Consider the following 13,720-nt stretch of genomic DNA (forward strand, 5'->3'; position numbering starts at 1 on the left):
GCAATTTTGTGCATTTAATTGAATGCAAATACTCCTGTATAAATGTTTCCAAGAATTAAACCTCCGCTGAAATATGTGCATTTAATTAAAATTTATAACGTGAATAAATAACAATTAAGTAAATCACTATAAATAATAATTTACTCAATCCATGGACCTCAAGGATGATAAATGGGGCGCTAAGCCAACTCCGCTACACTTATTCAATGTTATAAGTTAATGAAATATGTAATTCATCATCAAAATTTGTAAATGTAAATGAGACAATTATTTTCGTGGATTGATAAAAAAAGAAAATTGAGATAATTATTCGCGAATGGACAAAAAGGAAAACGGTATGATACATCCCTGTGAGCATTTAGCTCACATTAGCAACAAATTTTTTAATTTAGTTTTATTATAATACCTTAAAGTTATTATTGATGTCAATTAATTGTATATAAATTTTTATATAATTAATAAATGAATAAACGAGCAAATCATATTTGATTTTTTTTTATCATTTGTACAATTAATAACGTCAATAAAGTATTAACTTTAAAAATTTATTAAATATTAATATTAATAAGGACTAAACGAAATATATGCAACATCTAACAATTACTCCATTGAGTTTAAAATATAAAAAAAATAGGGTTGTTGAGATTAGAGTGGGGCCCGTCAGTTGAAGATATTCACAAAGCAGCGGATTTTAAAAGATTAGTTTTAAAAAATAATTGTAAATAAGGGTGTATTAGTATATTTCATATGGTCCATGTAATATTCTGGATATATGATTCAGCATATTCTCTTTGAGATTTTGGATCACAAAATTTCATCTTTACTCTAAAGCATAAAGTTGGTAAGTGAAGGGTATTTCTGGAAATGCATTTTAATTATATGGATGGTCCATTTGCTTTATTACTATACGCCTTTGTATTGCAACAAAAGTTTTTTTCCAATAAATGTCAATGTATCATTCCATTAAATATTATTTGCACTTCTTGGAAAATCCAACTCCAAGTGACAAAACATTAGATCACGATGATTATAGGTGAGATGGCTTTTTTCCTCACCTAAAAATGACTAATGAGAGTAAAGGTTTTTTTCATTTTCCACCTAACCATACTACACTTGAAAAAAATAAAATTAAAGCTATAATAAAGATCATGTGCATATCCAAAACATTAATGAATATGAATATGACTCATTTGGAGGTATATTTCAGTTTCAACATTCTAATTTTAGTCAATTATTATTAGATATTGCAACATTTATCAAAAAATTAGAGAGAGTTTATTTGAGAGAGTACTACATTATAAAAGTCTAAATCCAAATGATCTCTCACTCCTCACTGTAGTCCGATCATCTGCCCCACAATTAATTTTATTTATTTTACATTATTTATTGATGAAATATTCCATTCGTCGTATGTTGAGTACGAGCTTGATGACGAGAATATTAAGTATTACAGTATCAGATATGGAGTAGTAAAGTAAAAAAGGAAATGATTCATTTATTTTGGAAAATTATGAAAAACTCAATTAACATGGTCGTGGGACTAGGGCTGACAATTTTCGACACGACACGATAATCCGACACGAATCAGCACGAAATTATTGGGTTGGGGTCAAGTCTTATTGGATCTGTGTCCTTATCGGGTTGACCCATTAAGAACCCGATAATTTCGGGTTGAGTTCGGGTTGGATGCGGGTCGGATACGGGTAACCCATTAAGAAATAATATTATTATTTTTATTATTATTTAAAACTATATATATTACTTTAATATTTTAATTTCTTATAAATTAGGTTTAAATAGTATAAAACGAATTTTAATTATGTAAATTAGGTTAAAAATTAAGGTTTAATCGTGTAATATTAGGTTTTAATCGTGTAATATCAGGTTCGGGTAGTTATCGTGTCGTGTCAACCCATATTATATCGTGTCGATAACGGGTTCGTGTCGGGTGCGGGTCGTGTTCGGATTTGAAGGTAGCAGGTCGGGTTCGTGTTCGGATTTACAGTTTCCTTAACAGGTCGGGTTCAGGTTAGGCCTTATTGGGTTGGGTCATTATCAGGTTGACCCGATAACGACCCAATCCGCACGATTTGCCAGCCCTACGTGGGACGACTAGTAGTATTCCCTTCACCCTATATTAACTGAGTTGTATTTTTCAGCATAAAATATAAGAAGTAGTAAGTGAAAATAAAATAAAATAAAATAAAAATGTTAATCAAATAGATTTATAAAAAATAAAATATGAGAAAAAATATGAATAATAGAAAATTTATATAAAAAAAAGAAAGTAAAAACCCTAAGCCGTAGTTAGAGTGGCCAACAATTATAAACAAACCGCAGCGGGTTGGTTGGTAATACCGCCCCTTTCAGTATAAAATAAACACACAAAAGAGAAGAAGAAATTGAAACATATTCGCTGCTGCTGTTTTGTTGAAGAAAAATGGACGCTGATTACGGTATTGCAAGGGAACTTTCTGATCTGCAGCAGCTCCGTACACTCTACAAACCTCAACTCCCGCCATGCCTGCAGGTATCTCTCTCTATCTATCTACGATCCTAGTTTCGCTGCTTTTACGATCGTTTTGTTGTTTCAATTGTTGATTTTGGTGTTAATTCACTTGTTTGGAACCGGAAAAGTTTGTAGTGTGAATTTACGAGCTCGCGTTTAGTGAAATACAGTAGATCCTCTGTTTTGGATTGGCTTGCTCTCGTGCATCTGCCAGTTGTTGCAATGTGCTGTTTTTTAGTAGGCTTGTGTGGTGATCTGAATTAGGTGCTGGATCTCGCTAGTTCCAGATCCAGAGTCATGTTTTTGTTTACGTTGAGTCAAGTTTCGGTCCAGATCCAGTCTAGGAGTGTGGTTGAATTGAGTCATATATCGTGATTTTTTTATCAAATTTTTAATGTATAATTGAACTCGAATGATTTGATTAATTAGTAGTGTAGGAGTGTAGTTTGTGGGAGAAGAAGGGGTTTTAGTCTTTGAAATCGTGAAGTTTCACTTATTAGACTAGGAGAGTTTTCCATTATGGACGTATACTACTCTGTCACTCTCTTTGTATATTCCTTTTTATAAATCATCATTTTTTATATGATGTTATAATATTTTTGCATACCAAATGCAAGCATGGGGTGACACTAGTATAAAAGTGTATATACACCATTTTTATATTGTAGTATACTAATTGGAAAAAATATGAATTGGAAACAATATGGATTGTAAAATTTCGAATCCAAATATCAAATTTTTGAATAGAAAACTGAATGAAACCAAAATTATTTGATTTGTTTACAACCCCAGTCGGGTCTGAAAAATGAAACTGAAGTTCAGATCTTTAAGATATGTGAATCTAGATCTGGATCCGTTCAATTTGTACATGTGCAATTTTTCGCTATTTATTGCTTAGACAGCAAACATTGATTTTTGTATGTATTCTTACAACATATGATTGCATTGGACAGGGAACTGAGGTTCGTGTGGAGTTTGGTGATGCAACCACAGCTGCAGACCCCTCAGGTGCTCACACCATAAAGAAGTCTTTTCCTCACACTTATGGTCAACGTTTAGCACATTTCCTCAGAGCTACAGCTAAGGTTGCTGATGCTCAAATTATTACCGATCAGCCTGCAGTTAGGTATGTTATCTATTACCTTTGAATAGATTGCGTTTTACTTATGTTGAAGTAGATTTGTTTCTCCTCCATTAAATTTAATTACCACTGAGTTAACTTCCGTATATCTTGTCACAGGGTGGGAGTGGTGTTTTGTGGTAGACAATCTCCTGGAGGACATAATGTAATTTGGGGTCTTTACGAAGCTCTGAAAGTGCACAACCCGAAAAGTGTGTTGCTTGGCTTTTTGGGTAAGGAGTCTACTCTTTTTCGAAGCTCTTGGCTGATTATGTTCCTTTCTAATAAAAAATAGTATATTGATGCCTTGCGCATATTTTCCAGGTGGTTCTGAAGGCTTATTTGCTCAAAAAACTTTAGAGATCAGTGATGAGATTCTTGCAACCTACAAAAACCAAGGTACATCTGACATGCAAGTCAAACTTTAGGAAATCTGACCTGCTAGTTGAACTCTCAGATCACTTATGCTGGTTGAGTTATATTGTAAAGGTGGTTATGATTTACTGGGACGGACAAAAGATCAAATTAGAACAACAGAACAAGTCAACGCAGCACTTAATGCATGCACAACTTTGAAGCTGGATGCTCTTGTCATTATTGGGGGTATGTTTGTTTTTCTCCCACCTTTCCAATTTCCATGATGCATTTTATTTTAGTTTCTTGACTTTTATTTCTTTGGCTTATGAAGGTGTGACATCAAACACGGATGCTGCCCGACTTGCAGAAACATTTGCAGAAAGAAATTGCTCGACAAAGGTATACTACATGGCAGTTGTGCTTCTTCTAACATATTCCTTGTTGCTTTTAGTTTTACTTTTGTGACCATGTCCATTGACCTCGTTATCCTGAACTAATTCATGCACCTAATTTCTATTCTCATCCATGAAGTTTCTTCAGTTTGACTTTTTGCTTGTCCTTATTCTTAACATAGCTAAATTTTGCAGGTTGTTGGTATTCCTGTTACTCTTAATGGAGATCTGAAAAACCATTTTGTTGAGACAAATGTGGGTTTTGACACAATTTGTAAGGTAATAAATTCTGTTCCAGATTTCTCCTCCATGACTTTAGGTTGAAATGGCATGACAATGCTAGTTGTTACGTATTGATTCCTTTCTGTCACTCTTATTGTTTCCTTTAAACATGACAAGTCATTAGTACCCTTAGCCTTTATGTCTTTGATCGAGATGAATTATTTTGACACCCTCTTATCTTTCTTATCCTGTAGTATTCAAATAGGTTCTCGACTCAATCTCAACAAACAAATTTATAAAATTCCAACCAAAAAACACAAAATATGCATTTCACTCTATAAGAAAAGGACATGATTATAACTCTTGTTTACTTATTTTAGGTTAACTCTCAACTGATCAGCAATGTATGCACTGATGCACTCTCCGCAGAGAAGGTAAGCAATTTGTTAATGTAATTCTGCATTTTATTGCTAGAGGTCCTTCAGGACATTACGTGGCTCTCTTCACTTGTGACCGAACTAATTTGTGGGACCTTTTCTTATCCATATGAAAAATCCAATATGGTTTACTCTCTTTGCCATGCAGTATTATTATTTTATAAGACTCATGGGAAGAAAGGCATCTCAAGTTGCATTAGAGTGCACTCTTCAATCTCATCCGAATATGGTTTGTACTGATCTCTTTTCTTTTCTCTTATCAATTTAATTGGATATTTTCATTATAAGATTGAACTTCAATATATTGTATGATACATCTGTCTCTTAGAAAGGTTTGATCATTTGATACAATTGTACAGGTTATTCTTGCCGAAGAGGTGGATGCATCTAAGCTTACGCTTTCTGACATCACCAAACAATTATGCGATGCTGTTCAAGCAAGGGCTGAACAAGGTCAAAAAATCAATAGCTTTTGTTGGTTTTTCAGTGTTTGTAGCCAACTAATCCTTTCTAAAAGTTGTTTTTTTTCTTTTTCAGATAAATACCATGGTGTAGTTCTCTTGCCCGAGGGGCTCATAGAAAGTATTCCTGAAGTTTATTCTCTGTTGCAGGTAAACTGGATTGGGATCTGGCTTTTGAAACTAAATATTGATAACAAAATCTTATCTTGGTCTTTAAGAAAATGATTTGAGATTTCTTCAAGAACGAAAGAATATAATACAGTAGAAAAGAAACTGAAATGATTAGTGCCTGAGGCAAATATTCTGATTTGATATGGATATGAAGTTATTGTGCATCTGTAATAATTTGGCACATTTCCAGGAAATTCATGGTTTACTCAGGAAAGGTGTCTTTGCTGACAATATTTCTGGTCAACTGTCACCATGGGCTTCTGCGTTGTTCGAATTCCTGCCTCCTTTTATTAAGAATCAGGTACTTGTGTTATATTTTGCAGATCATTAAATATATATCTGCCATAATTTGCTAATGCTGAAGTTAATTTTGTGTTATAGCTCCTACTTCACCCAGAATCGGATGACTCTGCACAGCTCTCTCAGGTACTTGAAATAATATAGAATTCTCCGTTCTTATCTATAAGCAAGGTGGATCACATATCAACTAATGTTGTTATCACCTTGACAGATTGAGACAGAAAAGCTCTTAGCTCATCTTGTTGAAAAGGAAATGAATAAACGACTCGTAAGTACTTTGCTTTCTTTTGTTTTATAGTGGTAGGAGTATTAAATACTCAAGCTTTTGTTATATTAGTTTTGGAATTGTTAGTAAATGTTGCTACTTCATTCTATCAAGCCTTTAGGTATTCCTATTGTCTGTGTTAAGACTGGAATTTCAGATTTTCTGCTCACTTGATACTCGCATCTTCTTGCAGGAAGAAGGAACCTACAAGGGGAAGAAATTCAATGCAATTTGCCATTTCTTCGGTTATCAAGCTCGTGGATCACTGCCTTCCAAATTTGATTGTGACTATGCATATGTAAGGCCAACATCACGGGGCTGTGATCTTTGCTTCTCTGCTCTATGTTTTTTTGTACTCTTTCAGTCTCTTAGTACTATCTTACTAGTAGTAATGTTGTTATTGCAGGTGCTTGGTCACATCGGCTATCACATAATTGCTGCTGGGTTGAATGGTTATATGGCAACCGTTAACAACTTGAAGAACCCCGTGAATAAGTGGCGGTGTGGCGCTGCTCCTATCACGGTACAATCTCTAACCCTGCAAACAATTACTCCAAACGCACTGCTTCACATTGTAAAGATATTAAGAAAGTTCCAATCACACTTCTCAGGCTATGATGACCGTGAGGCGGTATGGACAACCAGCCCTCTATCCCGCAACAGTTGATTTGAGGGGCAAGGCCTACGAGTATGTCTTGTTTGCTTCTCCCTTTGTGTCCTTACTCATGATAAAGAAACATGACACGAATGTTTGTTATTTGTTTGGTAGCTTGCTGAGACAGAACGCGGCCAAGTTCTTGATGGATGACGTCTACAGAAACCCCGGCCCCCTCCAGTTTGAAGGCCCCGGTGCTGATGCTAGGCCCGTGACCCTCTGCGTTGAGGATCAGGATTACATGGGGCGCATCAAGGAACTGCAGGAATACCTCGAGAAGGTGCGGGCCATAGTGAAACCGGGCTGCTCGCAAGATATTGTTAAAGCTGCTCTTTCCGCCATGGCTTCTGTTACCGACATTCTCTCGTTAATGACCTCTCCTTCAAGTTCTTAGAAGAAGCGCGTTTTGCTTAGTTACGATTACAACATTCCCTCTCTCTGTTTTGGTGGTGCTATTTATGGATTTGTAATGTTATGGTTTGTAACCATTACCTGAATAAACTGACGTACAAACCCAGTTTTGGATTAATGATGACGACTTTTTTTTATTTGTTTGTGACATTCAATTATTTGAATGAACTCGAAAAATAGCAAATAACCAAATCAACGACGACTGTATTGTGTGATTCTATTTTCTTAATAAAAGTAATCGATAAAAAAAAGTGGATCTTTGTGGTAAGTTTATCCGCTTCGTTTTTAGTTACCTCATTTATCTTTCAGTCTACGTTTATCAGAGGTATGTTTATTAACAATCCAATACTCTACGATATTTTAGTGTTTTAGTGCAATTCAATATATTAAAATTTATTTTATTTGTTTATAGAATACGATACAGTTTTTATAGGGATAATTTTTATTTAAATCATAAGTTTTGATTAACTTCTATTTAATCCCATAATTTTTGAAACTAAAGTATAAAATCATAACATTTCAATTTTTCTTAATTATTCCATAATTGTTATATTCAAAACTATCATGGTAAAATCTAACATGATAAAACGACATTGTTGTTGACAAAATGATGCCATTGTATTTTAAATGTTAGAAAAAAAGATGCCGATATATTTTAAATGGCATGATTTTTTGTCAATCATGCTAATGAGAAAAAATTGAAAAGTAGTAATAAATCTATAGAAGTCAACGAAAAAATATAATTTAAACGAAATTATCCTTTGGCTAAGAACGATTCACATCTAAAACATCCCCAATCCCATCACATCCCTTTCTCTAGCGAACATGTTGAACGAACTCTATTAGTTATGGTCTTATGGATTAACACGCATCAAAGAAGTTATAACTCTTCTCATAGCGGAAAGATGCAACACTATTAAATATGAAAGATAATTAGTTGACGGAATTGATAAAAATCCTCTATTTCTTGATTCTTAATTAAAATTTGTTGAATATTTGTGGACCAATTGATTTGGGCTTATGTATTGAAATGAATTGGGCTGGTCCTAATTTAATTAATTATTCTGGCCTGATCTTTGATGAGGGCAGCTCAATATTCAGTTCAGCCTGTTACTTACCTAGTCTCACTGATGGCCGCCACGTCGCATCTTCACCCGGATCACTAACACCAGCCATTGATTCTAGGGCTGTGTTAGTTGTGAGTGTTAAGTGTATGCGCCGTCTGTTTCACTCTTCATTCTATTCACTCATTCTCTCTCTGTGTGTGTGCGCGTGTGATGATTCACTCTCCCTTCTCTCTACACTCTCTCTCTACATTTGAGGCGGTTATCGCCTGTCATCTTCTCTAATCTTCTGTTTCCATCGATGATTTTCTGTTTTAGTGAGATCTATCGGTGATCTTGAGTTTAGGTTAACACTTCGGTTTCCTTCAAGATCTGGTGTGTGGATTTGACCAAGTGGTTAGATTTGTTTGTGCTCGGCGTTAGTTGTGAGAGATCCTGTGTTGTGAGTACGCGATCTGTGAGATTTGTGAAGTTTTGGGTGCTGTGGTGACTGAACTGGCGGTAGTCAGTGAGACTGAAGTTTCTGACCACTGAGTTCGACGGTACTCATCTTGCGACTGTTGGTTGAAGCGTGTGGGGAGGTCTTTGGCCTGGTGTAGTCGTTGTTGCGACCTGAGCCATATCCTGATGCTCTTGACCTTGTCTTTCCTTGTTCTGCTTTCTTTAGATCCTGATGGATCAGTTGTTAGTGTTACTGACATTGCTACTTAGTGTGCAGGTAATACAATCGGTGGAAGCTTGAAGTTCAACTTCGGTAGAAGGCCTGAACATAGCTAGGTTTCCGATTGTCTAGTGCTTGTACTTAGTGCTTTTGTAATCTTGTTTTCTCTTTTGTACTTGGCTTGTTCCTTCTGAGATTAGCCATCTCAGTAAGAGGTGTAATCAAAAGAGGTCCCGGTAATTAGTGAATCCATGGTGATCTGATCCATACAGAATCAAATAATTAATGCATATTTATAAGAGGGAACATCATTTTTGGTCCACGAACTTTGTCAAAGTATCATTTTAGGTCCGTGAACTTTGAAAATATCATTTTAGGTCCGTGAACTTTGAGTTAGTATCATTTGAGGTACTTTTTACTATTTCCAAGTTTTTTTGGATGAAAATACCCTCAATACCTTAAAGTGTATATATTTTTAATAAATTTATCATATACTCATATTTTTTTATAAATATCTTTACAATATATTTTTGACAAATTTTGTAAATATAATTTGACCTTAAATATTATCACTTAATTTTGTGAAATGCAAGTAAAATTGCTTCTTCAATTTTTTATATTAATTTTTTTAAAAATTGAATAAAGAACTTTTCTTTAATAATAAAAAATTGAATAAAGATCTTTTTATAAATATCTTTACAATATATTTTTGACAAATTTTCTAAATATAATTTCACCTTCAATATTATCATTTAATTTTGTGACATTCAAGTAAAGATCTTTATTCAATTTTTTATTATTAAAGAAAAGTTCTTTATTCAATTTTAAAAAAATTAATATAAAAAATTGAAGAAGCAATTTTTTAAGTGATAATATTTAAGGTTAAATTATATTTAGAAAATTTATCAAAAATATATTGTAAAGATATTTATAAAAAAATATGACTATATGATAAATTTATTAAAAATATATAAACTTTAAGGTATTGAGGGTATTTTCGTCCAAAAAAACTTAGAAATAGTAAAAGGTACCTCAAATGATACTAACTCAAAGTTCACGGACCTAAAATGATATTTTCAAAGTTCACGGACCTAAAATGATACTCTGGCAAAGTTCGTGGACCAAAAATAATGTTCCCTCTATTTATAATACGTGGAAATATAAAACAATTAATACTATAGGAAATATATCAAATCATATCAAAATGAAAATAAATAAGTAATATATAACTAAACTTAGACTAAACAATAGTACTCTCTCAATCCCATTTTAGGTTTTCATTTGAGTTCGACACAGATTTTAAAAAGTGTGAAGGAAGTTGGTGAAAAAAGATACTCCATTTGTTCCCTCATAGTTGAGGCGAAACTTATCGATACGGTTTTTAAGAAATTGATAGTTAGCATGTTAAGTAGGTAGAGTAAAAAGTAAGAAAGAGAAAAGGTAGAGAGAATAAAGTAACAGTGAGAAAAAAGTGTTATATATGAAAATACTCAACTATGAGGAAACTTCCTAAAATGGAAAAATGATGGAAGGAGTAGTAGGATGTGGGTCCTACTTTTGTATACTACACCCGCCCGCGAATAGGAGTCTCATTCATTTCCGGCACGAGTTTTAATAAATGTTAAGAAAAGTGAGTGGAAGAAAGTTAGTGGAATATAAGTTTCACTTGTATATATTAGTTTTAAATGAGCATGTGAGTGGAATGAGTTAGTGGAATGTGGGGCCACTTTACCATTTATAGTAATAATGAATCGGGACTCTTATTCGCGTACGGACCAAAATGAAAAAACATGATTTCTATTCCATCCAGGACTCCCAAAGTGGGATATCAAAAATAGTAAACCGAGACTCCTAAAATGAGACAGTGGAACAATATATTTTAGATTCATGAAAAAATAAGTTTAGTATCACACTCAAACACTAAGACCGAAAAATAGTTTTTACTACTAATGTATAGAGTATTTGCCTAATCTAGTTCATAGCGGTCTAATATTTCTTCCCGTGCGTAACTTCTTAGTTAGATGAAATTAATATCCGTATCACAAACAAACAAACAAAGACCAAACAATATATTTTATATTTGCCCATGTCTAGTGAATAAATAGTTAAAGTGAATAAATGGTAAAGTAAGAGATAATAATGTAGAGAATACTCTTCTCAATATTATTATCTTTCTTACTTTATTATTTCTCCACTTTAATTATTTATTACTCTTATCATTTTTATAAAATGAGTACAGAAAAGTGACTGGAACTTCTAAAATAGATCGGAGGGAGTACTAATGAGTTAGACATTTTATGCCAATATATGGAGTAACAATAAATTACTAGTAACATTTATGAGTAACTTCTTAGTTACGTTTTATCTAGAACAATTCAGCACGGTATATCAATTAGGCGAAAACATGCAGGAGTGTTAATGAATAAATTGTACCTAGTTGCGTAAATAGCATGATATTAAGCGTAAGGATGGGATTTAAATTTTGACAGTCTAGAACTCTGTATTTTTTTGTACATCCAACAAAAGTTTTATTGTAAAAATTCACACTCTATTAGAAAATTGAGTGAACTACGTAATAAATGGTATCTGATCTTTCGCTTTCGCACATAAATGGTACCTGATCTTTATTTTATATCGTTTTTTGGTACCTATAAATCACATTTTACATTTTTGGTACCTGATGCAATTTAATTGAAATTTTCAAAAATATCCTCTGCAACAAAAAAATCACATGTTTGATACTATTTAATTGAAATTTTCAAAAATATCCTCAGCAACAAAAAAATCACATGTTTAGTACCTAGGGTTATTTTTGTTACTGGGTACCTGATGTGGATAATACTGGTTTGTAAAACAGATCAATTTCGCACGCAAGTTCAAATTAATTACCCAAATATTATCACTAACTGCAAGAATACAGCTTCGTGTGTAGTATTTTAGGTGTCGATCCACAGGGAAGGGAATGATTATTAAAACTTAACACTAAACAAAGCATAAAAAGGTTCGATTTTTGGTTTTGATGATTAATGACACTAAGTTAACAAACTAACTACGCAAGGATTTTAAACACGAGAAAAACAGGTCACTCCAAGTTGCTCCTTAGACTCGAATCATTCTACACATTTATCACACACAAATTTGGGATTAACTTATCAACCTAATCGCTTGCACTGAACATGTTTGCGACGTATAATTCACAGTCAGCTGAACACTTGTTCCATGAATTAATTTTCGAAGGCATTCAACTCCTGCGGAAGCGCGGGAATCTAACATCATCTACTATACGAGCTTACCTAATCCACTATCAAATTATCCTCTGAACAATTTTAATTTGATAGCATAACAATTGATTAATCCATCCATGTCTATGTTAAAGAGACAATAAACAAGGATTAGATATCTATCACAAAAGATGCCTCTAAAGTAATAGAATTACGCATTAAACACAATCAATGATATCAAACATGAGTTCAAAAGTGTAGAAGCATTCTAACGAGTCTAATTCACAACTTGGAGCAACAAATGAGCCTAGCCTTGATACATGATAAATTCACTGATTAAAACCGTAGAAGGCATGCTCTTTCGGAGTAGAATTGGATGGTGGAGTCGAATCGTCGGAGTGTCGGGTAGATTTTCCTCCTTCTCTTCTCTTCTTCCTTCTTCTCCGTTCTGTCTTTTTTTCTCTGTAAAATTCGTCCCCTTTCTCCTCTTCTTTCCTCTAACTTATCCCCTCCTTTTCTGAAATAACTGCCATTTAGAAGTTACTCGGCAAATACGCCCGACCGGGCGAATTTAACGAACGAAACGCCCGACCGGGCGAAAGGCTTCTAGGGGTATCGCGGTGAAACGCCCGACCGGGCGTTTTGTGTCGTCACTAACCGCCCGACCGGGCGAACTTTCTGGAATCCTTATGCGTAACGCCCGACCGGGCGTTTTGAAGCTCAGAATCGCCCGACCGGGCGTTCTCATGCTTTGCCCATTTCACCTGCGAACTTCCAGCTTTCACTCTCCTAAACTTCCCTACAAATACACTTTGATGAGTGACAAGTACATGGAAAGTGTGTAGTTTAGGGGGAAAAATATAAGAAATATGCTTCGCATCAAATACCCCCAAACTTAAGCTCTTGCTCGCCCCGAGCAAGATACATTTTCAGCACCAAGACTCAACCAAATCTAACCCGCAAAGATTTTCATCACAAAGAATCATATAGGGACGTGAGTGACAAAATTTAAACCCCCAACACTTCCAACCGAGATTTCCCACTCTCAAGAACAAGCACTCATCCCCCTAGAACTTCAAGTCAAGGTACACTTCAAAGTAAGTCCAAGCATATGATCAAACAACTCAAACCGTCATCATCAACTCATCAAGCATTACTAATCACATAGACTCACGGATTTCAAATCGAACTTTTTCAACTCTACCAAGCTATTGATACAACATCCACAAGCATCAACGATAAGGTCCAAGGTCTTCGTTCAAGGTTGTAATGGGGCTAGGGACGAGGTAGGATAGTATGGATGGTGAGCTCAAAGGCTACACATTTGAGTGCCAAAATCTTCCCTCCTACAACATCCTTCCAAAGATCGAACAACACAAAATTTTACAACTCAACTCAAACTCCCCCAAACTTGAGATCGTATTCTAAACAAGATCACAACTTAAACAAAAAGAAGTTCTAACTTTATTCTCAA

At 34.4% G+C, this 13,720-nt stretch overlaps 1 protein-coding gene across 1 annotated transcript; it reads left to right on the plus strand.

The window, feature by feature from the left end:
* Positions 1–2,355: 2,355 nt before the first annotated feature.
* On the plus strand, positions 2,356–7,437 carry LOC121804526 (pyrophosphate--fructose 6-phosphate 1-phosphotransferase subunit alpha-like). Its single transcript, XM_042204105.1, has 18 exons — positions 2,356–2,530; positions 3,463–3,635; positions 3,750–3,862; positions 3,954–4,028; positions 4,119–4,232; positions 4,318–4,385; positions 4,574–4,657; positions 4,981–5,034; positions 5,186–5,266; positions 5,397–5,490; positions 5,575–5,648; positions 5,860–5,970; positions 6,051–6,095; positions 6,181–6,237; positions 6,428–6,532; positions 6,641–6,757; positions 6,846–6,922; positions 7,004–7,437. Exons 1-18 carry the CDS (start codon positions 2,441–2,443, stop codon positions 7,281–7,283), a joined length of 1,812 nt encoding a protein of 603 aa, XP_042060039.1. The 5' UTR covers positions 2,356–2,440; the 3' UTR covers positions 7,284–7,437.
* Positions 7,438–13,720: the final 6,283 nt, after the last annotated feature.

This window comes from Salvia splendens, chromosome 5, assembly GCF_004379255.2.
Source record: "Salvia splendens isolate huo1 chromosome 5, SspV2, whole genome shotgun sequence".
NCBI lineage: Eukaryota > Viridiplantae > Streptophyta > Magnoliopsida > Lamiales > Lamiaceae > Salvia > Salvia splendens.